The 27966-nt window shown below is 36.4% G+C and overlaps 1 protein-coding gene across 2 annotated transcripts in view; it reads right to left on the bottom strand.

The window, feature by feature from the left end:
• ATAD2B (ATPase family AAA domain containing 2B) overlaps window positions 1–27966 on the bottom strand; it is a 147729-nt gene that overhangs the window by 72680 nt on the left and 47083 nt on the right. For both annotated transcript variants that reach the window (XM_044262002.1, XM_044262001.1), the window contains exons 10-15: window positions 26752–26863; window positions 23704–23819; window positions 21052–21226; window positions 15794–15882; window positions 7045–7204; window positions 1493–1583 (exon numbers count right to left, since the gene is read on the bottom strand). In XM_044262002.1, the coding sequence (XP_044117937.1) occupies window positions 1493–1583; window positions 7045–7204; window positions 15794–15882; window positions 21052–21226; window positions 23704–23819; window positions 26752–26863 (743 nt within the window). The remainder of the gene's footprint in view (window positions 1–1492; window positions 1584–7044; window positions 7205–15793; window positions 15883–21051; window positions 21227–23703; window positions 23820–26751; window positions 26864–27966) is intronic.

Raw genomic sequence — 27966 nt, 5'->3', positions numbered from 1 at the left:
TAATGAGAAGTTGTGGCCTTTGGAAATGAATAGAGTAAACTAAGATTCTTGTATTTAGGATAGAGAATTAGAGTGTAACATTTCAGATGGTAGACAGGATAATAGCAAGTAATTTTAATATACCTATTGTTTAGGGGATTTCCAAAGTTATCTGAAGACTTCTGCTTATTTCAGTTAAGGATCACTCTGGGACTGAGTCACAGAAAAATCTACAAAGATTTCCCAGTCTCATCAGTACTCTAAATAGTATCATAAAAAGTAGGAAATAAAAGGGGTCAAATTTCAAAAAGGGAAAGACTGGATTTTGTACCAAATACCACCCTCTCCCATAAAGCAGCAGAAGGCTTTGCAAAAGTCAAGCCAAATTTACATGAAATGGGTTTGGCGCATGCTCTCTTATACCAGGCAAAGCTTAAACTGGAGTAGTACTAGAGAGATTTACGTTTTCTCCTCACCAGAAGATGTCGAGGTCTTTGTGGTTCAAAAGCTGAGGGATGCTGCTTCGGAGATGGAGGTCCCTGTGGATGAAGAGGATAATTCGGATGTAGCTAACTGAATGGACTAATGTTCTATTTAAGTTTTAATATCTGATGGTGGATCCCAATGATTTTTTTAACTAAGTTGTTCTTTCTGGTTTTGCTAAGTTTAAAGTTTTCCCAAGCAGACTGCTGATTGTTAGTGAACTTGGTTTGGGGATTTTTCATAATGCTTAAAAAGTTCATGGAGAAAAATTTTTTAATTTTTATTTGTGAGAGAGTAAGAGGAAAACAGACAAAAGACAGAAAAAGAATGAAGGAGAAATACCAGTGTGTATACTCAGTTGTTTAATAGTGTAATCATTTTTATTTCAGACCTAATTAGAGCCAAAAACCTGAATTCCAAAACCCTTGAATTCCATCTCCTATATATGATCATGTATGCACATCTCTCTCAATACATCCTTTTAGGACAGTAGTTTTCATTCATGCTGTAAGGAGGATCTTCTACTCTGTGAATAATTTAACATTAAATTGGAAAGTTTTATATTTTGGGAAATACTAGTAAGTGCCAATAAATATTTTCTTTTGAAGACTCCGCTCACTCAACTTCTTTCTAGACCACAGGCATGAAGACGAGATAATCTGCAAAGTAAAACTACAGTCCTGCCCTCAACATGGACCTTTATTTCTCAAGGTTAAGCTTCTTTTTCTTAAAATTTCTGAGAGGGAACAACTCCCAAAAAAACGCCCAGCAGTAGTATTATAGAAATCCAGCACTCAATGAAAGGCATATTATTACTAGCTTTGTTAATAATCAAACACCTAACGGCAGTTAAAACTGTACCTTAGAAGTGTTTAATTTCAAGTGAAATGTTCAAAATAATTCTTACATTTAAAGACAGAGCCAGCCATCTACTGCACAGACATAACTATACTCATTCACATTCCAAACATAAGGGCAGGTTGAGCAGAACAAACAATAACGATCAAAGAATTCAAATAATAGCACTCACCAACACATTTTTCAGCCAGTTCACCTAAAAAAGCATCTGACAATTTTGGGTTCCAATCTCTGGTATGGATTTGTAAAATGTGTTTTCTTGCCTAAGAAAAAAAGTATAATATCAACAACCTTTGAAATGTATTAGCTGGAACACATTTATGTACTCACCATACCCCATAAAAACAATTATTTTATTTTTTTTTTAAGATTTTATTTATTTATTTGACAGACAAAGATCACAGGTAGGCAGAGAGGCAGGCAGAGAGAGAGCGGGGCTCGATCCCAGGACCCTGAGATCATGACCTCAGCTGAAGGCAGAGGCTTTAACCACTGAGCCACCCAGATGCCCTGAAAAACAACTATTTTAAAAGAAATTTAAATAACATGGAATCTATATCAACTCTGATTCCCACAATAATAGAATAAATAGTATGTAAGAGAGATCATGTCTCTGTTTCACAAACTAATATTCTGAGAGGTGAAGAACTGACTAATGGAACATATGACTAAGTGACTGATATTCACTGATCTAGGACTACATTCAAAACTAAGTTTCACTGTTCTACCACATCAGATCATTTTTACCCAAATACATATGAACAAGGAACTTTAATGTATTATAACATGGATAACCCTTTTTTAAAATAATAATTAACATAGAGTGTTATAAAAGTTTGAGATAGATAACATAATGATTCGACAATTCCATACATTACTCAGTGCTTTTTTTTTTAAAGCAGGCTCTACACCCAGCATGGGGCTTGAACTCATGACCCTAAGATCAAAAGTTACATGCTCTACTGACTGAGTCAGTAAGGCACCCCAATTAGTGCTAACTTTTAAACAAACTACAGGTTTAGATTTCATATAACTCTTGGTTCTATCATATGCATAAATTATTATGACTGACAAGCTAAGCAAGTAATTTAAAACTTGGAAAATTTTAAAACTTGGAAAAAGTTTTAAGTAGAAAAGTTTTCAATGAAATAAAGAAATATAATGTTTGGCATTTAATAAATAACAAGGTGATATTTCAGTAAATATTAATTTAATTCATTTAAAAAATCAAATATCTGAGCAATTCTACCTTGATTTTTTTTGTTTTCAAAAGAACATTCTCTACCTTACATCGAACTATATAGTACAATCAAAATTTTAAGATCCTGGTTTCAAATTAAATGAAATTTCTTCTTCTTGCACAGTCAAAAAGCAACTGTAGTAGTAAGAATCCATAATCAACTGATAGTATATCATGAAGAGTCATATCAGACTTTTATTTTCACTTTTGCCTTCTTTCAAGGAAAAACACTCTGTAAAACTTAAATGCACTCATACCCTCAACAATGCTACTTGAGGGGCACCTGGGTGGCTCAGTGGGTTAAGCCTCTGCCTTTGGCTCAGGTCATAACCTCAAGGTCCTGGGATGAAGCCCCACATCAGGATCTCTGCTCAGCGGGGAGCCTGTTTCTCCCTCTCTCTCTGCCTACCTCTCTGCCTACTTGTGATCTCTCTCTCTCTAATAAATAAATAAAATCTTGAAAAAACAAAACAAAACAAAACAATGCTACTTGAGCTTTTAAGACTAGGAAAAACAAGGGAGCCTGAGTGGCTCAGTTGAACAGCCAGCTCTTGATTTTGGCTCAAGTCATCTCCAGGTCCCAGGATCAAGCCTTACATGGAGCGCCACACTCAACAGGGAGTCTGTCTGAGGACTCTTTCTCTCTCTCCTTCTTCCTCTTGCCCCTACCCCCATTCGTGTGCATGTGCTGGCACTCTCTTTCTAACATAAAAAAATAAATCCTTAAAAAAAAAAAGAAATGAAAAAGCAAATTATAACCAACATGATAGTCTTATTAGCTTGATGAGGAATTTGGGGTCCAGGAACAAAACAAAAAGAACTTCAAAGTCATCAAGATAAACCATGCTCAGCAAGTTGATAAAATTTGGTAACAATAGCTACGGTTCTAATTCCAAGTTCTAAGTTAAGTGTTCAGCTACCAAATATAAACCAACGATGTGACACTTATTTTTTTCCGACTTGAAGTACCTGCCTGAACAGATACTAAAAAATTATAAAATCAACGTTAAAAAAAATCATCCAAGACCTTATATTCTCTAGAATATGACATTAAGAATCTACTTGACCTCATCAGAAGCATAGGCATCAATTTTAGAAGACCCTTTCAGAACTAGAAACACACCAAATAAATTCAGGCTGGAAGATGTCTCAAAAAAGATCTATTCTTATACTGTCTTTTCACAAAATAAGGTTTAGAGGAATGAAATTAATTACTCAATGTCAAAAGTTATTGTCAGATCTCTAATACATTTAGTGCCTTGATCTTTCTCTATATAATCAATCGGAGTTTCCTTTATTGTAAAAACAAGAAATAGAGGGCACCTGGGTGGCTGAGTGGGTTAAAGCCTCTGTCTATGGCTCGGGTCATGATCCCAGGGTCCTGGGATGGAGCCCCACATCGGGCTCTCTGCTTGGCGGGGAGCCTGCTTCCCCCTCCTCTCTGCCTGCCTCTCTGCCTACTTGTGATCTCTGTCAAATAAATAAATAAAATCTTAAAAAGAAAAAGAAATAGAAAAAGAAATTACTTAAACCAGAAATGATTTGTGATGCACTTTATATGACATACAGAACAGTAAGTTATATTGTTTCCCCTAATAGAAAGTAGTTTCCTCTATTATTAAGAGTCAGAGGCAAATTCAAGCTGCTCATTTCTCAGGACTCATATATCCACACATTATACTCATAATAATAATTGTAAGTGTTGGTAATAATAAAGAAAAAAAACAAAAATTAAAAAAAATTACCACCTGAAGAAGGTATGCGCTATTTTATGCTAATAAAGAGTTAACAAAATTACTAAAATTTGGAGGAATCAAGGTTTGCTTTTATTTATTTATTTATTTATTTTACTTATTTGGTCAAACAGTGAGAGTCATGATATTCCATTGCCCAAACTGCAGAACTAATATGACACTGTGACTGGTATCACTTTAAAGTCCCAAGCAGATCCTTCTCATTGCCTTTAATCCTTCCCTAGATCATTAGTTAAACAGACTAGTTCAGTTTCTCTGTCTTCACATTCAGCTTCTCATTGGGACCTGCTTCCTAATTCACTGAGAAAACTGAAGGAAAGTTCCAGAGACATTCCACACTAAATATGTCTACCTGTAGGCATTTGTACCCATAATATTCTGTCTTCTCCCTAGTATCACAAACTATCCAATTCCTATCTAAAGTCATTCTCACCACTCATGTAGTAAATACTATGGCCCCTCTTGCTTATTAAGGACATAATGTGATAATTCTTCTTTCTCAATGTCATCACCAGAATTTCCTTCTCTACTGGCTAATTGTCCCAGCTTAAAAATAACACACTCCCTCTTGCCTCCAATTCCCTCAACACCTATTGCTTCCTTTTGTAACAAAACTTTGAAAAACTTAACTTTCGTTCTGTCTCCAATTCCTCTTCTCCTGCTCTCTCTTAAACTAACCATACTCCAGCTTAACTTTTTTGCACCCAACACTAAGTCAATTTACTTCCATTTAGGTTCAATGATAACCTACATAATACTAAAAACAATGGCCAGTTTTCTCATCTGACTTAATTTAGCAACATACGACTAAGTTAGTCACACTGTCTTCACTGATACACTTTCTTCACTTGGCGTCCAGAATTCACTCTCCTACTTTTCCTTTTACCTTATGAACCGTTCCTTAGGACAGAGGATTTGATAATCTCATTTAATCTTATAATCTCATGACTTTACATATTATCTAAGAAAAAACAGAAACAGTCTAAGCCTGTTCCACAGACACAGACGAAGAAAAATGACCTCAGGTTTAAGTCTCAAAGTAGTTTCCTTGAAATGTAGGAAGTTAAAATTCACATGGAAAACTATGTCAAGATCCATGCTGTACAATGTAGTAAACCACTACCCATTTGATGCTTTTTTATTTAAATTTTTAAAGAAAATTTAAAATTCAGTTCCTTAGTCCCACTAGTGACATTTCAAGGGCTAAACATGATCAGTAGCTACTGTACTGGACAGTGCTCAATGCACAATGTAAATACAGAATATTTCCATCATTCCGGAAAATTTGACTGGACAGTGCTATTCTAGACCTTGTTTACTATTAAATCTTTGATCTCTGTGAGCTGCATCTGAATTGTGAGGACTGTAACTGACATATATGACTGAGGGCCACATGACTAGAAGACAACTGGTTAATGAGATAATGGCTTTCCTGTGCCAAAATGAACACAGGCTGTGTTTCTTAGAACTAAACACATTATCCATGTACACTAAAAGATGTGTTTGGACCATAAAATGGCCCAAACAAGATAGCTGATGCTTCCCCATGCTGAAATAGGCTCTTTCCACCTCAGCCTTGTCTTCTACAACTAAGCACACCTCAATGCACTGATAGAGCCCTAAAGCTACACTTGGGTTTTGAAAATGATGTTGCATATGGTAGGTTTCCTATCCTGATGAAGTCAGGTAAATTCAGTACCAAATTAAAGCCTCTAAGTTAGACGTCAGTCAAAAACTGAGACAACTACTAATGACTGTGCAGACTGATTTCAAGCTGAAGTATGAACTGCTCTACACAGCAGCACATTGCCTTCATTTCCTTAGTCTTGTACATTGTCTTAATCACAGCCTTTTACTCTAAGTATGTAAACCAGGCATTTTACATGAAGATCTAAAATCAAAGCTATGTAACAATCTAAAATCAAAGCTATATAACAATTACAAATGTGTATATTATACATGGATATATGTAATATATATGGGTATAATTGTTATATTTTTATATAATATATAATATTATATATATGCATATATACTATACATCCACAAATCGTATCTTCTTTCTTCAGGTTATATTTATATGTTAGAAATGTTTTAATTATGCTCATCTATAATGTTAAATTACATGGGAAACATTGTCAAATAAAGTATCTTCTCATATCTCCCCCTTTCAAACTTAAGTTTCCAATGAAGACATAGTCAATGATTAAACTGCTCAAACCAAGAACAACAATAAAAATGTCAAGCAGAATTAAATAACATTTTACACAATGACTATACATTGCCCATGTGTAACTTTTGCTGCTTTTAATTAAATATGATATCATGGTCATTTCTATGAAAATCTGCACATTGGGTTCCTATTCATAATCTCACTAATACTCTAAAAACATTATTTTTATGGGAACACAGCTCCTTTGGCTAACCAGAGATATATAACCTGCCATCCAAGATAATTACTACAATCTAAATTTAAAGCTAAAGAAAAGAGTATGTAAGCATTTTAGTAACCCAACTACAGGTTTTCCTCTTCCTGAAAGTCATAAATGTTCTAAAAGCTGTTAAGAGAAAAAGACTAAATTATTTAAGCATTTTTTTAGAATTACTAAGATATCCCATAAGCACAAAATTTTTAAAATGAAAGTTCATAAAATGCACTCTCAAAGGGCATATACGCTTCATAACTGAATCACAAATATATCTTCATATATTAAAAACAGAAACTTTTACCTTTTGATCAGGCAGGTTGAAAAGGAATTCTCTGTCAAAACGACCCGGTCTCCTAAGAGCAGGATCTATAGAGTCAAGTCTGTTTGTAGCACCAATAACAACAATTTCACCCCTATTATCTAATCCATCCATTAGAGCAAGGAGGGTTGACACTATAGAGCTGTAACAAAAGTTTCAGGCAAAGTTATGAATTAAAAAACAGAAAGAAAAAAACTGTAAAAACTGCTGCTTATACTAAACTTCGCAGTCTTAAATGCTAATAAAATTACGGCATGACTAAGTCTTAATGTAAAATACTATACAGAAATCATTTTTGAAAGTATTAAAACATTATTAATAGACACCTAAAGCATAGAAACAAAAACAAAAGAGATAAGGACTTCATAAAAATTAACAGTTTTGCACTATCAGGAAAAATGTACCTAAAAAATAAGAGAAAATATCTGCAAATGATATACCTGATAAGGTTCTAGAAGAACAATTACAACTCAACAATATAAAGAAAATTAACCCAACTTAAAAACAGTCAGAAGATTTAAATAGACATTTCTCCACAAAAGATATACAAAGGGTCCATCTTCAGGTTTATCCAAATCAAAACCAAATGACATACCACTTTAAAGTTTGTTGTTGTTGTTTTTTAATTTACTTATTTGACAGAGAGTGAGAGAGATCACAAGTAGGCAAAGAGGCAGGCAGAGAGAGGGGGGAAGCAGGCTCTCTGCTGAGCAGAGAGCCCAATGTGGGGCTCGATCCCAGGACCCTGAGATCATTACCTGAGGTGAAGGCAGAGGCTTAACCCACTGAGCCACCCAGGTGCCCTTTTTTTTTTTTTTTTTAAGATTTTATTTATTTATTTGACAGAGAGGGAGAAAGTACAAGTGGGAGAGCAGCAGGGAGAGAGAGAAGCGGGCTCCCGCTGAGCAGAGCGCCCAACATGGGACTCAACCCCAGGACCCTGGGATCATGACCCGAGCCAAAGGCTTAACCAACTGAGCCATTCAGGCGCCCCAAGGTACCACTTTAAACCCAACAGGATGATAATAATCAAAAAGACAAAAAGTAAGTATTAACAAGGATGTAAAGAAATGGGAACATTCACACACTGCTTGATGGGAGTGTAAAATGGTATATGTCTTTTGAAAACAGTCTGACAGTTCCATCAACTATTAAACACAGTTACCATAAGATCCAGCAATGTTCATAAAAGACTTATACACAAATGTTCACAGCAGCTTTATTCACAACAGCCAAGAAATGGAGGTAATGCAAATGTCCAACAACTGATGAATGGATAAAGAAAACATGGTATACCATACAATGAAATACAATTTGTAAATAAAAACAAATGAAGTACTGAGAGATGTTATAATATGGATGAACCTTGAAAACACTGGCCTAATCAGTGGGTTAAGCCTCTGCCTGCAGCAAAGGTCATGACCTCAGGGTTCTGGGTTCGAGTGGCACATCAGGCTCTCTGCTCAGCAGGCGCCTATTTTCCCCCTTCTCTGCCTGCTGTTCTGCCTATTCGTGATCACTCTCCGTATCAAATAAATAAATAAAATCTTAAAAACAAAAACACTGAGCTAACTGAAAAAAGCCAGTCACAAAAGTCCCCATGCTGTATGATTCCATTTATATGAAATATCCAATAGGCAAATCTACAGAAACACAATGTATATTAGGGGTTGCTTAGGATTTGGGGGTACTAAAGAGGAGGCTGGAGAGTGATGGCGAAAGGTTGAAAGGTTTCTTTCTGGGGAGATGAAAATGTTCTGTAACTGATTATTGTGATGGTTATGCAATTCTGGAAATACACTAAAAGCCACTGAACAAACAGCTTCAATGACTGAACTGCATGATGTAGGAGTACCATCTCAATAAAACTTTTTAAAAAAGAAATAAAGGGGTGTCTGGCTGGCTCTTGAATCTCTGGATTGTGAATGTGAGCCCCATATTAGGTGTAGAAATTACTAAAAACTAACTAAAATTTTCAAAGAAATATAAAAGTCTCTTTTAATAAGATAGCAATCTGGGGGGGGATTTATGTCTGGCAATTTATATGATGTTTAGATTCCTACAGAATTACATTTGCATTATTGTTATACCTTTGGATGACTTCTTTAGAATGGCTACTTTTTAAACTAAGTTCAATTCAAAATCATTCTGTGCATATTTTAGTTTTTGAAGTTATGACTTACACATTTCTGAATAAAAATGTTGCATGTCTTATTATACAAAAACCGTAGTTCTAGTAACAAAGGTCTTCCTAATGTTTTTCTAAGTGTTCTCACTTCTATATACCTGCCTGAAACAACTTCTCCAATATGCTCAGTAAGTTAAAAAAAATCATTTTCACTCCCAAATAAACCGTTCCAAATGTTTGTCAAAACTATAAATGGAACCAAAATGCTAGAGATCCAGTGTACATGTATAGTAAGGATTTGTGCTTGTTCTTTCTAATTAAATAAATTAAAATTAATGATCTAAGTGTCTCACTTCAGATATAAAAAATGCAAAATAAGCATCATTAAGTGTAAATTCATATTTAACCTCATATTTTTCCTTAGTACATTCCAATCACAGATAGGTATTTCAAGTGTTTGTTAAGACTTATCAGCATTTGGGGGGCATCTGGGTGGCTCAGTCAGTTAAGCATCTGATTCTTGATTTCAGCTCAGGTCATAATCTCAGGGTCATGATCTCAAGCCCCAACTCCGGCTTTGCACTTAGCAGGGAATTTGCTTGAGATTCTCTCTCTTCCTGTCCATCTCTATCACCCTCTCATATAAATAAATGCACCTTAAAATATATATTTATCAGCATTTTTAAATGTTCTTTAGAAGGGTTTTCAGAAAACAGTCTCAACCATGGCCAGAAACAGAATTACAACCTAGCTTGGATTCTATCAAAAGTTGACTTCTTTAGAAAAATCAAATGACCAGCCCCTGGATCAAAATCCTTTAGTAACCTTGATTAATGTTCAAAATGAAGTCCGAACAACTTAATACTATATTCAAGGCCTACTTGCCTGCCCTAAATCTTTCTCCTACATACCTTCTAAACGTATCTGTATTACCTTCAAATATGGATCTAAATAAAATTAACTGGAATTGTTTTGCATGGTGTGAAGAAGGACCCAGTTTTATTTTTTCACCAGATACCCAATTCTCCCAGCATTATTCATTGAAAAGATCATCCTTTCCCAACAGTACTGCATTGTCTCTTGTATTAGAAACCAAGCATCCATATATGTGTAGATTTATATATGGCTCTGAATTTCGTTCTATTTGTCTACTGGTCTAGTCTTCCACCAACATCAAGTCTTCTTAACCTTAAGAGGCCTTAATAACTAGCAGAGCAAATACTCCTATCTTGTTCTTCCACAAAAGTATTCATTATTATTTCTTTCTATTTCCGTATCAATTCCAGAGTCATTTTGTCAATACAAAAAAGTGGTACAAAGAAAGGCAAAATTCTCTATCATGATTGGTTTAATCTTGCTAGATGCTCATTACTACATCCAAGAAGTTATCTACAGACTGCTTTGGAATTTCTATATACATAATTACATCATCTATAAATAATAACAGCATTGTCTATTCCTCTCCATTACACACACCTTATATTGTTTTGTCTTACCAGACTACACTGATCAAGATCTATGTAGAACACTGATCAAAAGTGTTCATCGTCATCCTTACAACTGTCATATTAAAAACGTTTTCAAAAAAAAAAAAAACATTTTCATCTTTCAACATTAAGTTTGTAATAGGTTTTTACAGATACCTATACTCCTCATTCTCTGAGATAAGTGACCTTATCAAAAACAAATATTAAAGGGGAACCCTCTTACACTGTTGGTGGGAACGCAACCTGGTGCAGCCACTCTGGAAAACAGTATGGAAGTTCCTCAAAAAGTTGAAAACAGAGCTATCCTATGACCCAGAAATTGCACTACTACGTGTTCACCCCAAAGATACATATGTAGTGATCCAAAGGGGCACATGCACCCTAATGTTTATAGCAGCAATGTCCAAAATAGCCAACTATGGAAAGAGCCTAGATGTCCATCAACAGATGAATGAATAAAGAAGATGTAGTATGTGTGTGTATATTTATATGTATGTACACACACACACACACACACACACACAGGAATATTATGCAGTCATCAAAAATGAAATCTTGCCATTTGCAACAACGTGGATGGAACTAGAAGGTATTAAGCTAAGCGAAATAAGTCAATCAGAGAAAGACAAGTATCATATAATCTCCCTGATACGAGGAATTTGAGAGGCAGAGTAGGGGACTTGGGGGTTAGAGATGGAAAAAAATGAAACAAGATGGGATCAGAAGGGAGACAAACCATAAGAGACTCTTAATCTCACAAAACACACTGAGAGTTGCTGGGGGGGGGTGGGTATGGAGAGGGTGGTTGGGTTATGAACATTGGGGAGGGTATGTGATATGGTGAGTACTATGAAGTGTGTAAGCCTGACCACTCACAGACCTGTACCCCAGGGGCAAATAATACATGATATGTTAGGGCGCCTGGGTGGCTCAGTGGGTTAAGCCGCTGCCTTCGGCTCAGGTCATGATCTCAGGGTCCTGGGATCGAGGCCCACATCGGGCTCTCTGCTCAGCAGGAAGCCTGCTTCTCTCTCTCTGCCTGCCTCTCCATCTACTTGTGATTTCTGTCAAATAAATAAATAAAATCTTTAAAAAAAAAATACATGATATGTTAATAAAAGTAATTAATAAAAAAAACCTGAAGCTTTTATCATTATAAGTTGGTCCCTTTGTATGTGTAATAATGCTTTCTGCCTCACAGTCTATCTTGTCTAATACTGATACAGCAGTATTCTGTTAGTGTTAACTTGGCGTATTTTCATGCCCATTTTACAAGTAACTAATATGGACATTTTTTATAAATAAAATAGTATGGGGCACCTGGGTGGCTCAGATCAAGCCCATGTTTGCTTCAGATTCTCTCCCCCCTCCCTCTTTTTGCACCTCCCCCCAGTTCATGCACTCACTCACTCATTCTAAATAAACAAATAAATATTTTTTGAAAAAATAAATAAGATAAATAAAATAGTATAACATGTGACCTTTCATGTATGAATTACTTCAGTTAGCATTAAGTCTTTGAGGGTCATCCATGTCACATGTACCATACAAGCTAAACCCATGCAGCATGTGTCAGAATTTCATTCCTTTTTAAGGCTGAACTGTATGGCTATAACTCATTCTGTTTACGGATTCAGCAGTTAACGGACATATGGATTATTTATGTTTTGGCTATTGTGAATAACAGTGCTATGTGTATTTCTGACTAAGGTTTTGCATGTCTTTTTCCCACCATTTTACTTGGAATCTTTCTATACCCTTATACATGGTGTATCTCTTATAAACAAAGTATCAACGTATTTTGTTTTTCCTCGGTTTGACAATCTTTGTCTTTTAAAAAGAACACTTTGGGGAGCCTGGGTGGCTCAGTCAGTTAAGCTTCTCACTCATAGTTTCAACTGAGGTCACCATCTGATGGGTGTTAAGATCAATCCCCGCGTCAGACTCCGCTGGAAGATTCTCTCCCTCAGCCCCTTACCCCCATGCTGTCTCTTTCTCTCTAAAATAAATAAATAAATCTTTAAATCTTTAAAAAAAGAACATTTGGTCTGGGGCATCTCAGTTGCTTAAATGGCGGACTCTTGATTTCAGCTCACGTCATGATCTCAGCTCTGGTTATGATCTCAGGGTCCTGGGATCAAGCCTCAAGTTGGGGTCCATGCTCAGCGGGCAGTCTGCTTGAGGATTCTCTCCCACTTCTACCTTGCCCCCCCACAAATCACATAGCATTTTTTTCTCTAAAATAGTTAGCTCTTTAAAAGAAAAAAAAAAAAAAATTTAGTCCCTTTACATTTCAGGTCATTTTTTATGTATTTGGGTTTAAATCTAAATTATATTTGTATGTTTCTCCCACTGATCCTATGATTCTGTTCGTCTTCTTGACTGCATTTCAATTTTTTTTTTAATTATTCTATCCCTCCCTTCAACTACCAACTAACATTTTAGAAATTATAACATATTTCTATTAGTAATTACTTTAGAAATTAAAACCTGCATACTCGGTACTCAAAGCTTCCCCTCAGGTTTGATGGATGAAAACCCTGCCAGATAACCCCTTGCTCTGCTTCAGGAAATAACTATAAAACCTGAACAGAATAATACAAAAACACTGAAGGAACTAATGAGTAAACAGAGACATAAAGACTTTGCTGGAAATTCATGGTCATCTGGAGAAAAGAAGAACATAGAGAAAGCAAGTTCCCCTCTCTCTGGCTTTCAGCATGGGGCTAAGTACAGTGAGATAGGTAAGGAAGATTATGCTAAGGGAAACCCCTTAACTTTCCAGCCTCAGAGTTCAGAAAGAGAAGGTTGACCATTAACACTAAAGAATATGGGGGATCCCACAAAGGCAAGAGCCAGGGAAGACATCCCCAAACTCCAACTACCCACATCTCTAAGTGACCCGTAACAACAAAGACACAGAGTGAAGAAAGTATTGGTAAAGATTAAAAAAAAAAAAAAGATCTGAAAGGAGATCAAAGCTGCCAGCCAAGAAACAGTCTGTAATTCAATCCTAAAGCAGAAAATTATCTGTAAAACACAGGAAATACTACTCATAAAAAAAAAAAATAATAAAATCCAGAGCCTTCCCAAACGAGCATTAATAAATCCAGGATCCAATCCAAAATTGCCCAACAAATGAAGTACCAAAACAATAGAACATATTTTCAGAAGAAAACAAACAAGCCTAACAGTGAGAGGAAACCAGATGTGGAAGCTAACATAAGAGGGTGGGGCACCTGGGTGGCTCAAATGGTTAGGCAACTGCCTTCCGCTGCCATTGGGCTCCCAGCTCCACAGGGAGTCTGCTGCTCCCTCTGACCTGCTCCCCTCTCATGCTCTCTCTCTCACCATCTCTCAAATAAATAAATAAAGATCTTAAAAAAAACCAAAAACACACAAAACTCTGTCTAACATAAGAGGATTTTTTTTCTAACATAAGAGGATTTTTAAAGATTTATTTATATTTTTTTTAGAAAGAGAGCACATGTGAACGTGGGGGGAGGGGGAAGAGGAAGAAAGAGTCCCAAGCAAACACCACACTAAGCATGGAACTTGATGTGGGGCTCAATCTCATGACCCTAAGATCACAACCCAAGCCAAAACCAAGAGTCAGACACTTAACTGACTGTGTCACCCAGGCGCTCCAACATATGAGGATTTTAAAGCAATTATTATTAACCTCGATGAAGTGAAACAAAATATTTAAATGCATGAAAATCACATTGGAAAAATACAAATAATGCAAAAAAATCAAGGAGCACCTGGGTAGCTCAGTCAGTTAAACATCTCATTCTTGGTTTTGGCTTAGGTCATGATCTCATGGTTATGAGACTGAGCCCCACATCAGGCTCCCTACACAGTGTGGAGTCTGCTTAAGGTTCCCTCCCTCTGCCCCTCTCCTCCATGCTCACATACACACATGCACACACTTTCACACTCTCTAAAAAAGAAAAAAAAGAATCAAATGTAAGTTCTACAACTGAAAAAAATAATTTCTGAAACAAAAAAATGTGTTGGCTGAACAAAACAACAAAATGCACATGACAAAGTAAAAAGCAAGGACTGACCAAAGATAGATGAAAATATTATCCAAGTTGGAGAGAAAAAGATTGAAAAAGACAAATTTGCAAATACGTGATAAACACGAATCTGAATAAACACAAAGCCCATACTGACACATGTCACAGCTAAGGCACCTGGGCAGCTAAGTCAATTAAGCAGACGATTCTTCATTTCAGCTCAGGTCATGATCTCAGGGTCATGAGACTGAGCCCCAAGTTGGGCTCTGCACCCACTATGGAGTCTGCTTAATATTCTCTCTCTCTCCCTTGGCCCCTCTTCCTACTCACACGAATACGAATTCTCTCTGAAAATAATAAATCTTAGGGCGCCTGGGTGGCTCAGTGGGTTAAAGCCTCTGCCTTCGGCTCAGGTCATGATCCCAGGGTCCTGGGATCGAGGCCCGCATCAGGCTCTCTGCTCAGCAGGGGGCCTGCTTCCTCCCCTCTCTCTGCCTGCCTCTCTGCCTATTGTGATCTCTGTCAAATAAATAAAAAAAATCTTTTTAATAAATAAATAAATCTTAAAAATCACAGAGCAAATTTTAAGAACTAAAACTATTAACATGTTAAAAGAAAACAGAATTACTGACAAACTGGTTTACACAATTATTCTCAAGACACAAAAAATACATACAAAAATAAGCTGATATTCTAGGTTTCACCAAGATTAAAATCTTGTGCTTTTCAAAAATCACAGTTAAACAAACAAAAAAGGGCCAGACTAGTTGAAAATTTTTCAAAACACAGTCCTGACAAAGGGTTTCTCTTGAGAGTACATAACGAAATTGTATGATACAGTAAGACTCACAATCTGATCTCCTTTTTTTAAAGGAGGGAATAAAAGATTTTAAGATATTTAACAACAGAAAATGTGTAAATGGGCAATAACCATATACTAAGATGCTCAACAGTTCACTGAGCTAAGTGAGAGGAGTCTTCTCAAGGACACGGTTCACATCTTATAAGCTTCCTAGCACTTACCCAAAGGCTAAGGCCAACTACTATGTCAGTGAGTGAAAAGAATCCAACATAATCAAATTAAGAAAAATCACCTGTGGATCTGATCTTGTCTGCTGGATCGAACTGGAGCCAATCCATCTATTTCGTCAAAAAATATTATGGAAGGTCTCATCAAATATGCCTAGGATGAAAAGAAAACAAATGTTATTTATATTAGTTTTTACTTTTTTATTTCATTATTGTATTTTCCTAATAGCTAATATAAACAAAATGTATGACATACAGCAGCTAAGAAAGATACAATAAAAATGAAGCCTCCTTACCAGCCAGTCTCCAACCACAAGCCCTCTCCCAGCAGACAGTTACAGTTCTGTGTTTATTCTTCCAGACATGTTGTTTATACACATACACAAAAATGTACTTTTAAAAATATTATTTTATTTGATGCATTTTAAGCACAGTATACACACTGCTTTCATCAAATAACACAGTCTATCCATGTAACAATATATTTTAATTAGCTTCCATATAAGCACATGAAGGTTGCTTCATTCTTGTTTGACAGCTACAAAATGCCCTAATGTATGGGCGTGCCATGATTAAACTAGTCTCCTATTTGTGGACATTTAGGTTATTTTCAATCTTTTCCTACTATCAACAATGCCTAAATAAGTATTTGTGCATCTATAACATTTTACATAAATATAAACATTTCAATATAATAAATATTAAAAGCAATTTAAATGGCAAATGTCACTTCTAACTAGGCAGATATTTTCAAACTGCTTTCCACTGATGTACCATCTTACCTCCTCACAGGCAGTATTTAAGAAACCTCAAAATGTATTATCAAACATCTCAACTTGACTAATTTTTTAGGATAAAAATCTCATTTCATTTTAATTTTTATTTCTATTATCAATAAAAATGAGCACTTTTCCTATCTTTAAAAGCCATTTACTGCTCCGTTAATCAAAGTTCTGTTCATATCCTTTGCCAATTTTTTTTAAAGATTTTATTTATTTAGGGGCACCTGGGTGGCTCAGTGGGTTAAGCCGCTGCCTTCGGCTCAGGTCATGATCTCAGGGTCCTGGGATCGAGTCCCGCATCGGGCTCTCTGCTCAGCAGGGAGCCTGCTTCCCTCTCTCTCTCTCTGCCTGCCTCTCCATCTACTTGTGATTTCTGTCAAATAAATAAATAAAATCTTTTTTAAAAAAAAAAGATTTTATTTATTTATTTGACGGATCACAAGTAGGCAGAGCAGAAGGCAGAGAGAGAGCGAGAGAGAGAGAGAGAGAGAGGAGGAAGCAGGCTCCCTGCTGAGCAGAAAGCCCGATGCAGGGCTCGATCCCAGGACCTTGAGATCACTACCTGCGCCAAAGGCAGAGGCCCAACCGACTGAGCCACCCAGGTGCCCCTCCTTTGCCAATTTTTCTATTGGCTCATTGGTCTTTGGCTTAGTGATTTCAAGGAACTACTTATTTTATTTTATTTTTTTTTATTTTTTTTTTTTAAAGATTTTATTTATTTATTTGAGAGAGAGACAGTGAGAAAGAGCATGAGCGAGGAGAAGGTCAGAGAGTGAAGCAGACTCCCCATGGAGCTAGGAGCCTGATGTGGGACTCGATCCCGGGACTCCAGGATCACGCCCTGAGCCGAAGGCAGTCGTCCAACCAACTGCGCCACCCAGGCGTCCCGGAACTACTTATTTTAAAAATTAGACCTCTCTCTGTAAAAGAAAATGCAAAATTTTGTCTGCAAGGGAAACATTTAAATATTTATCTTTTGGTTTTGCTTATGGCATTTTGTTGCAATGCAGAATCTAAAAAGGAAATTTATACAACAGATCTTTTCTTCCATAGCTAGACTCTTCCCACTCTGAGATTAGAAACAAAAACTCTCCAGAGTTTTCTTCCATTACTTTCACAGTTTTCATTTTTCACTCAAATCTTGAATCAAGCAGGAGCTTAACTGAAGGTAAAAAAATATATATGTATTAGAGGGGTGCATGTGTGGCTCAGTGGGTTAAGCCTCTGCCTTCGGCTCAGGTCATGATCTCAGGGTCTTGGGATGGAGCTCCACATTGGGCTCTCTGCTCAGCACAGAGCCTGCTTCCCCCCACCCCGCCTCTGACTGCCTCTCTGCCTACTTGTGATCTCTCTCTCTCCTTCTCTCTGTCAAATAAATAATCTTTTAAAAAATATTAGATTACAAATGAAAAGTTTTTATATTATATAATCTACTCGATCATTTATGTTTCAGAATTACTTACAACAAATTCTTAGTTCATAGGATGGTCAAATTACTAAAAACCAGATATAAATTTCCCACTTCTCTCTTATTTCCTCTCTTATTGACATGATATGCATTAAAAATCCAGTGTTTTCTAATAATTTTAAATTGGGGGGGGTGAAGGTCAGAGGGAAGCGAAAGAGAATTTTAAGCAGGCTCCATACCCAGTGCAGGGCCCAATGTGAGGCTCACCTCACAAACCTAAGATCATGACCTGAGCCAAAATCAAGAGTTGGGATGCTTAACCAACTGAGCCAGCCAGGTGACCCCTAGTAATTTAAAATGAAAGGCATTTAACTACAAAACTTAGGTTTGGGGGGAAAAAACTTTATAAAAGTAGAATCATGTAGTAAGAGAAAAACAGTGGAGCCTGGATGGCTTAGTGAGTAGAGCATGGCTCAGTCAGTAGAGCACATGACTCTTGGTCTCCAGGTCTTGAGTTCATGCTCCACACTGGGTATAAAGAATGATCTTTATCAATCAATCGATTGATTAAATAAATAAATTTTATAAAAAGTAATAAAAGATTTGATCATCACTTTTATATACACAAAACACACAGCTGTTTTTCAGAACTAAAGCCTTGCAGAACCAAACTATAGTATATTATGTGTCCGCCACCATGGTAATCAACACTTTACATCCTTCCTTTCTGTGAAATCTCCCAGTAGTCCAGAGAGAATGGTATTATTTCCCATTTTATAGAAGAGGCAACTAAAGATCAGATGTGTTCATGTTATATACTTAAAGCCACACGTTAAACATTTTTCTGACACCAAAGACCAAACTCTTTTTTTTTTAAGATTTTATTTATCTGAAAGAGAGAGAACATAAGCTGGGGGCGGGCAGGGGGGGAGGTGGTAGCAGAGGGAGAGGGAGAAGCAGACTCTCCGCACAGCAGGGATCCCAGATCCCAACATGAGGTCCATCCCAGGACTCTGGAATCATGACGCAAGCCAAAGGCAGAGGCGAAGCCAACTAAGCCACCTAGGCACCTCCAAAGACCAAACTATTAGCCAATATATTATACCTCCTTTATTTCATTTAGTGTATAGATGGTGTCCTTAATTTAAGAATGTGGACTCTTTCATTTAAAAAGACAATAAATAGTGAGGGTGGCTGGGTGGCTCAGTGAGTTAAGTGTCTGCCTTTGGCTTAGGTCATGATACTGGGGTCCTGGGATCGAGCCCCATATCAGGCTCCCTGCTCAGTGGGGAGCCTGCTTCTACCTCTCCTCCCTGCCTGTGCTCTTTATCACTTGCTCTCTTTCTACTAAATAAGTATTTTAAAATTTTAATAAAAAATGAAATCAATAAATAAAAAGACAGTAATGGGGGCATCTGGGTGGCTGGGTCAGTTAGGCATCCGACTCTTGATTTCAGCTCAGGTCATGATCTCAGGGTTGTGAAATCAAGCCCTATGTCAAGCTCCATGCTCAGCAAGGAGTCTGCAGGAGATTCTCTCCCTCTGACTCTCCCCTCAACACCTGCTTTCAATCTCTCTCTCTCTCTCTAAAATAATAAATAAATCTTAAATTTTTTATCTAATGACTATCAGCAATATTTTAGAAAAGAGAGCATCCCAACTACTCTTACCTACTTACCCACCAAGAAAACTATGAAACAGAAATAAACCAAATTTAGATTTTAAAAAGCATTAATTTATGCCATAGTTTTGAATGAAACCAACAGACATTCCTACACCCAGCATGAAGGGGCTAAAAGCATATTATATAGCCCTGTCAAAAATTTAAAATTAATCCCCAAACTAATTCTTCTTTCATCTACCAATACTGCTCTATATTTGTATTTTTCAAATATTAGTAAATTCTCTTCAAGCAAACTGTTTCACTTCCCAATAGACACTGAACACCTTGAAGGCAAAAATTTTACCCTATTCCTCTTTCTACTCCCATTATCTAGAACATGGGAGTTTCTCATACTAACTAAAAATAATATTTGAAGGCACCCAGGTAGCTCAGTCAGTCAAGCATCTGCCTCTGGCTCCATCAAGACAGAGTCCAAGGATCATGTTCCACATCAGGCTCCCCACTCAGCAGGGAGTCTGCTTCTCTCTCTGACCCTCCCCCTCTCGTGCTTTCTCTCTCTCTCTCAAATAAATAAAACTTTAAAAAAATAAATAATAAATTTTAAAATGAATAAAAAGAATTGAAGTGCTTTACCAATTACAAAAGACTTTGATACACATAAACTCAAGTAATGACTACTCAAAGACTGCTTACTGAAAATTTTTTAATTTCATGTAATTTCTTTAGATATAATGAAATAAAAGTTGCATTGCCAAATATGAATGATATCCTTCACTAGTTCAAATAATCAAAAGTGAATTTATAACAAGACTAAGTTAATACGAAATAATTATTGTTAAAGCTATAGTAATTTTTTTAAAAATGAAGACTGTCTACACGATATTCAGTCACCTAACCCTGCCTTTTGAAAGCACTTATTACTAGGGTGCCTGGGTGGCTCAGCCAATTGAATGTCTGACTCTTGGCTTCCGCTCAAGTCATGATCTCAGGGTTGTGGGATGGAACCCCACATCGGGCTCTGCACTTAGTGCAGTCTACTTGGGATTCTCTCCCTCTGCACCCCCTCCCTGCACTCTCTCTCTCTCTCTCAAAATAAAGAAAGAAAGAACATTCACTACTGAATTCTTCTAGCACGATATTTACAGCTCATGAAAATAATACACTGCTCTGTGAGATTTCCTGCAGAGATATTTAACTTCTGATGCTTGTTCTATTTCCTCAATTAGATTAAAACCTAACAACATGTATGTTATACTCCAGGTTCTCAAAAGCACCTAACAAGGTATTATATGCCTACTAGCCACCTTAATAAATGGTTTGTGAATCATCTTAAGTTAGTACTATTTAAACTGCCATTAAATACATCCAAAGCATACAAATTCAGATTACTGATCCCGAATTAAACATACTGATTGGAAATATGCCTCCTTATGAACAGTTTATGTTTAAACTAAATATAACAAATATTCTATTTTAAAGAAGATACTCATATAAGCTGATTTCACTTACCTGATCAAAAAGAAGCCGAAGTTGCCGTTCAGATTCACCAACCCACTTGCTCAGACAGTCTGCTCCTTTTCGCATAAAAAAAGCGACCTTTTTGTCTCCTTGACTGCACTCATTAGCTAGTGCTCTGGCAACCAAGGTTTTACCTGTTCCAGGAGGGCCATAAAACAAACAGCCCCTAAAAGAAAAAAAGAATCAAGAGAAGTAAGGTAATGCTATCACCACCACTAATAATGAACACAAAAGGACGCATCACCCATATAAATTTGTACTAATGTGTATAATAACTATTACACACCAGGAAAGCTTCCTGTACTATAAAGACAAAAGTTTCACTTTGCTGAGAGCGTTTAAGGATGATTTCAACAATAAAACTTTGGTAGGCAAATCAGAGAAAAGAGTAATTTGGCAAGACACATGAAAATTTTAAATGTGTTCTCCCTGTGACCCAGAAATTTCTTATCTCAGAATGTAGCATATAGAAAGACTCAGAAGAAATATAATACAGATACTAAATGGATGTTCCAAAAAGCATTAATTCTAACTGTGAAAAAATTGAAAAAATTTAAGTGCTATCTATTAGTAATGCACAGACAGGGGCACCTGGCTGGCTCAGCCAGGGGAGCATGCGACTCCTGATCTTGGGGTTGTAGTTCGAACCCTGTGTTGGGTATAGAGATTACTTAAAGTCTTTTTAAAAAAAAAAAAAAAAAAAAAACCTTAAAAAAATAATAAGGTACAGGGACGCCTGGGTGGCTCAGTTGGTTAAGCAGCTGCCTTCAGCTCAGGTCATGATCCAAGCGTCCTGGGATCGAGTCCCACACTGGGCTCCTTGCTTGGCAGGGAGCCTGCTTCTCCCTCTGCCTCTACCTGCCACTCTGTCTGTCTGTGCTCACTCTCGCTCCTCTCTCTAACAAATAAATAAATAAAAACTTTAAAAAACATTTAAAATAATAATAATAATAAGGTACAGATAAATATACTGTTACATCCATAAAACGAAATACTACTAAAATGTCAAAAAGAATGATACATACATTACTGATATGGGAAGGTGTCTAGAATATACTGTAGAGTAAAAAAGGATTACATAAAGGTATTACTGAATAATTTCACCTATATTAAATGTTTATATGTGCTTAATACAGACAAAAATATAAACTTAACATACACATACATGTATAAAATAAGTCTTTATATAAAAAATATACAAAACTGGGGCGCCTGGGTGGCTCAGTTGGTTAAGCAACTGCCTTCAGCTAGGGTCATGATCCTGGAGTCCCAAGACTGAGTCCTGCATCCAGCTCCCGGCTCAGCAGGGAGTCTGCTTCTCCCTCTGACCGCCCCCCTCACATGCTCTCTCATTTTCTCTCTCTAATAAATAAATAAATAAATTTTTTAAAAGATTTTAGTTATTTATTTGACAGAGATCACAAGCAGGCACAGAGGCAGGCAGAAAGAGAGGAGGAAGGAGGCTCCCTGCTGAGCAAAGAGCCCAATGTGGGACTTAATCCCAGGACCCTGAGATCATGACCTGAGCCAAAGGCAGAGGCTTTAACCCACTGAGCCACCCAGGCGCCCCTAACTAAAATATTTTTTTAAAATTTTTTAAAATATATACAAAATTATTCATCCCTAAGGAGTAAGATTACCCTCCACTTATAACAATTTCTGCTTATCTCTCTCCATTTTGTTTCAGTTTCTTCCATAGCTATATTACTTTAACGACTTTGAAAATAATAATTATGTTAAAATTCAAGTTACAAATTGCTTTTGTGATTTTAAAAAGCCACTTCAGAATTATAAGCCACATTTTTAATCTACTGATTAATGGAATAGAATGGAATGGAATAGACTCTAATGAGATTTACATTCTGAAACAGATGGAAAATGTAAAGGAATATTTAGCAGTTTAAACCTAACAGTCTATATATACATCTTCAGAATATTTTATTTTGCCCTATCTCCTTTAACATAATTTCTAGCCTTTTCTCAGCCTAGCTATCTTATTATCAAACACAATTAATCTGATCATAAAAATAAATATCAAAGGGCGCCTGGGTGGCTCAGTGGGTTAAGCCTCTGCCTTCCGCGCAGGTCATGATCCTAGGGTCCTGGGATCGAGCCCTGCATCGGGCTCTCTGCTCAGCAGAGAGCCTGCTTCCTTCTCTCTCTCTCTCTGCCTGCCTCTCTGCCTACTTGTGATCTCTTTCTGTCAAATAAATAAATAAATAAATAAATCTTTAAAAAAAAAAAAAAATATATCAAGCTTACCATTTCAAAACTACCCCCTCATCAAGTCAAAGAAACACTTAATTGAAATTGTGTTTCCAAAGACTAAACAACATAAAGAATCAAACTCAATGTTATTAGGAGGCCAAATTAAAGAAAATCCATTTCAGCAATCCACCTGTATATTCAAGGCCTACATAAAGATTTGTATCTTATGACTGACTCTTAAATGCTTAAATGTGAACTTCAAGAATACACTCAAGAGTACCAAAGACTGAATATTAAATAATAAAATTTCATTCTTAAATTCTCATTGTTAGAACACATCAAATAAATACAGATGAAATACTTCTAATCATTTACTAACTGAAATTTAATAAATCAACAGTAGTTACAGTAATAAATATCTAGAACATTACTGACCTTGGAGGCTGGATCTTAAATTTTTCAAAAATTTCTGGATATAGAAGTGGGAATACTACCATTTCCTTTAGTGCATGAATATGATGGCTCAATCCACCTATGCTATCAAACCGCACCTTGGGAAAAAGGGGAAAAGTTTAATATAAAATCATTTTAACTGCTTACAGAATTTTTAAAATTTGAGATAATCTTATGATTCAGAAATATATGCCTTCAGTGGGTACTACAAAGAATTACACATTTGAAATGTGGAAAAATAAATTTAGCAGTAAAATTCAAGTTTACATTTCAATTCAGCTAAGTAAAGCTACCATTCTTTAATCTCCTAGCAACTAAGGACAAGATTAATAGCCAATGTAACACTTTAATGGATATCTATAGGAGATGATAAGTTGTAGTCACACTCTTAGTATTTCAAATGCCTTTCAAAATACCATCTATCACATATACTCTTAGCAAGCGCAATAATGTCCCCAAGGGAATAAAAACTGATTTAAGAAGTTGGGTGAGGGGCGCCTGGGTGGCTCAGTGGTTTAAGCCTCTGCCTTCAGCTCAGGTCATGATCTCAGGGTCCTGGGATCGAGCCCCACATCGGGCTCTCTGCTCAGCAGGGAGCCTGCTTCCCCCTCTCTCTCTGCCTACTTGTGATCTCTCTCTATCAAATAAATAAATAAAAATCTTAAAAAAAAAAAAATTGGGTGAAAAACATCTTACCTAGTACAATGGTCTGTGACACTCCAAAGCTGAACTTTACATAACCAGGTTTCTTTTCTTTTTTTTTTTTTTTAAGATTTTATTTATTTATTTGACAGATCACAAGCAGGCTCAGAGGCAGGCAGAGAGAGAGGGGGAAGTAGGCTCCCCACTGAGCAGAGAGGCCAATGCAGGGCTCGATCCCAGCACCCTGGGATCATAACCTGAGCCGAAGGCAGAGGCTTTAACCCACGGAGCCACCCAGGTGCCCCAACCAGATTTCTTCTTTATTTTTTGTAAAGATTTACTTATCTGAGACAGAAGAGAGAAAGTGAGGGCAGGGGCAGAGGGAGAGAATCTTAAGCAGACTTCTTGCTAATGAGCCCAGAGCCTGACATGGGGGCTCTATCTCATGACCCATGAGATCATGACCTGAGTGGAAATGCGGAGTCAGACTCTTAACTGACTAAGCCACCTAGGCACCCCATACCTAAAAGACTTTATAAAATAAAAACTGTATAGAAAAAAGCACTTGGGGGCGCCTGGGTGGCTCAGTGGGTTAAGCCGCTGCCTTCGGCTCAGGTCATGATCTCAGGGTCCTGGGATCGAGTCCCGCGTCGGGCTCTCTGCTCGGCAGGGAGCCTGCTTCCCTCTCTCTCTCTCTGCCTGCCTCTCCATCTACTTGTGATTTTCTCTGTCAAATAAATAAATAAAATCTTTAAAAAAAAAAAAAAAAGAAAAAAGAAAAAAGCACTTGAAGGAAATACTGCCAAAATATTAACAGTGATTGCCTCTGACTGCTGGATTAGGGCAGATTTCTTCCCCTGTATCTATTAACGGTACTTGAAAATGTTTCACAATGAAATGTTACTATATTAAAAAAAATAAGTAATCTGGAAAAATAAATGCAGAGTTTAACAGAAACATTCTAAGAGAAACTATATTTTCTTATGTATGTTATCAAATTTTAAAGAAATACTCTTACTGAAGGGCAGAGACATCTAAAATTGACTGGATTCAAGAGAGTAAGGTGCTGGTAAACCAAATAACCAAAGATCATTAAGTAAGGTACTATGCGAGCACCTGGCTGGCTCCACTGGTTAATCTCAGGGTTGCGGGATCAAGCCCCAACCTCCACCCCCCCCCATCGAGCTCCTCGCTCAGGGCAGAGTCTGCTTGAGATTCTCTCCCCTCCTCTCATCCCCCTCCCCCAACTCATGCTCACTCACACTCTCTAAAATAAATTTTTAAAATCTTTTTTAAAAAAAGATTAAGGTCCTCTGAGAATATGAGATTGTGAATTCAATATTCTAAATAAGGTCCTCAATTATAAAATATTTTCTAAATAAGGTCCTCAATTAAAAAATATTTTCAGATTGGAGATAGCTAACATTTCATTTTGAAATATTATACAACTACATTTCATAACTTAAGTTTCTCTTATGAGAATCAAATTATGTCATATAGAAAGGCTTATGGGAACAAAATTTAAAAATATAAAATACATTCTTGGTTATGCAGTAAACTTATTCCCAAATATTTCCCCCCGAAAGATTATACTAACAGTAAGAATCTACTATATCCTCTACATCTTGTCTCACTTTTCATACTACATACTTTCCCCGGGTACGATAATCCATTCCCATAGTGATCTCAACTATCTTTATATTGGGGACCCATATCTGAATTTCTAGATATTTCTCCTTAATGCCAAACCTAAATAATTAATTTCCTACAAATTACTTCCATTTGTGATGTGCCACTGAGAGAGTCACTTAAGCCAGAAACTTAGGTCATATATTAAGTCATATATTCAACTTGTTTCTCTCCCTCATTCGCCAAAAGCAGTAAATCCAACCAATTCATCAAACTTGAATTCTCTCCTGAATTCTGTCAAATCCACCTACTCCTTCTTTCCGTCATTATCCTACCATCACCATTACTCCAAATTACTGTTACAACTATGTCTAAGCCAGTTTCCCTAATGCCAGCCTTGTTTCCCTCAAATTCACTAACTACAACATAGAGTATTTCATCTACAATGTAAATCTGATCACGAAATCTAAGTAGCTTTAATAATGCCCCACTATATACCACAATTTATGGGGCCTTGCCTTATTTGTCAGTCTCATTTCCTACTCATTTTTTATTATATATGCCAGTAACACTGAAATGGTTTAAAAAAAAACTTGAGTAAACAACACATGGTACCAGAGTGCTAGGTTTCAAATCATATGCATCAAAACACTCATAATAATGATATCCGGGTTTTTATTTTTATTGTGTGTTGACTTAGAAACAAGAAGTAACATTTTTTTTAAAAGGTCCTTCTAGAAAACCATTTACAAAACTTACTGATTTATCAATGTTCATTGGATCAACATCAGCCAAGCTTGCACCCACTTTGACACGTTCTCGGAGAATACCACTAGCTAAATCTTCTGCTCTGAAGTTCATAGGCAAACACCTGAAATTCATAAAAATCCAAGTAGAGAACATTAGAAGTTTTACATTTTTAACATCAAAATAAGTGTAAATCTTAGACGTATTTTCATCTTTCTCCTTTTTCTGAAAACTCAGAAAACAACAAGGATTTCATATTTTTAAAGTACTTTTCAACTTTCAAGGCCAAAAATAAATGTATTCACTAGACAAAACAAACAAGATCACTAATCTATTTATCTGTCCAAAGAACCCAACCTATTCCAACTTAGAAAACAACATATCTGATACTGGATATTATACAAGTATAAAATTAAAATAGATCTACTATGTGTATATTACATACAGTATTAAATGAACTCAAACTTTATTATAATATTTATATTTGTCCTCAGGTATTATGTGGGTATGTCTACATGATTAAGAAAATTTCTTTCTCTTTAATTCAAAGGAAACAATTTTAGATCACTTTTGAGCTAACTAACCCTTATCTTCTGTGTAACTACCTTAAAAATTATCTTTAGCCACCTAAAATTTTATTTAATTTTACTCCCCCTAAGAAAATATAATCTACTTCCTCTTTTTATCTTGTATAAAAACCAAAAAGATGACATAAATAACCTCAAAAGAAGTATAGTTTCTATAATGAATGTACTTGTCACTCACATTTCTGAATCCTAACTTAACCTTAAAAATATATTTCCAAAAAAAAATACTTCCAAACCAAGTATCAGAATAGTTCACATTAAACAGGCATTAAATTGTTTTATTTAAACTTAGATTTTGGGCCATGTGGGTGGCTCAGTAGGTTAAGTGTCTGCCTTTGGCTCAAGTCATGATGCCAAGGGTCCTGGAATTGAGCCCTGCCTCAGGCTCCCTGCAGGGAGCCTGCCTCTGACCCTGACTGCTGCTCCCCCTGCTTGTGCTCTTGTGTTCTCTGACAAATAATAAAATCTTTTTTTAAAAATTTTGAAATTAAAAAAAATAATAAACTTAGATGTTTTTGTCTTCTCTTATATTTTCTTTCCATCATCCACATGAGGAATTATTTTCAGCATAACATCTACACCAATCCAAATTTGTTTCCAAGACCAACCAACTGAAAATTTGCTATTTCTACAATAGATA

Source organism: Neovison vison, chromosome 8 (genome assembly GCF_020171115.1).
Source record: "Neovison vison isolate M4711 chromosome 8, ASM_NN_V1, whole genome shotgun sequence".
Lineage (NCBI taxonomy): Eukaryota > Metazoa > Chordata > Mammalia > Carnivora > Mustelidae > Neogale > Neogale vison.
The sequence above is the reverse complement of the archived record's forward strand: the minus strand, read 5'-3'. Positions and strand labels throughout refer to the sequence as shown.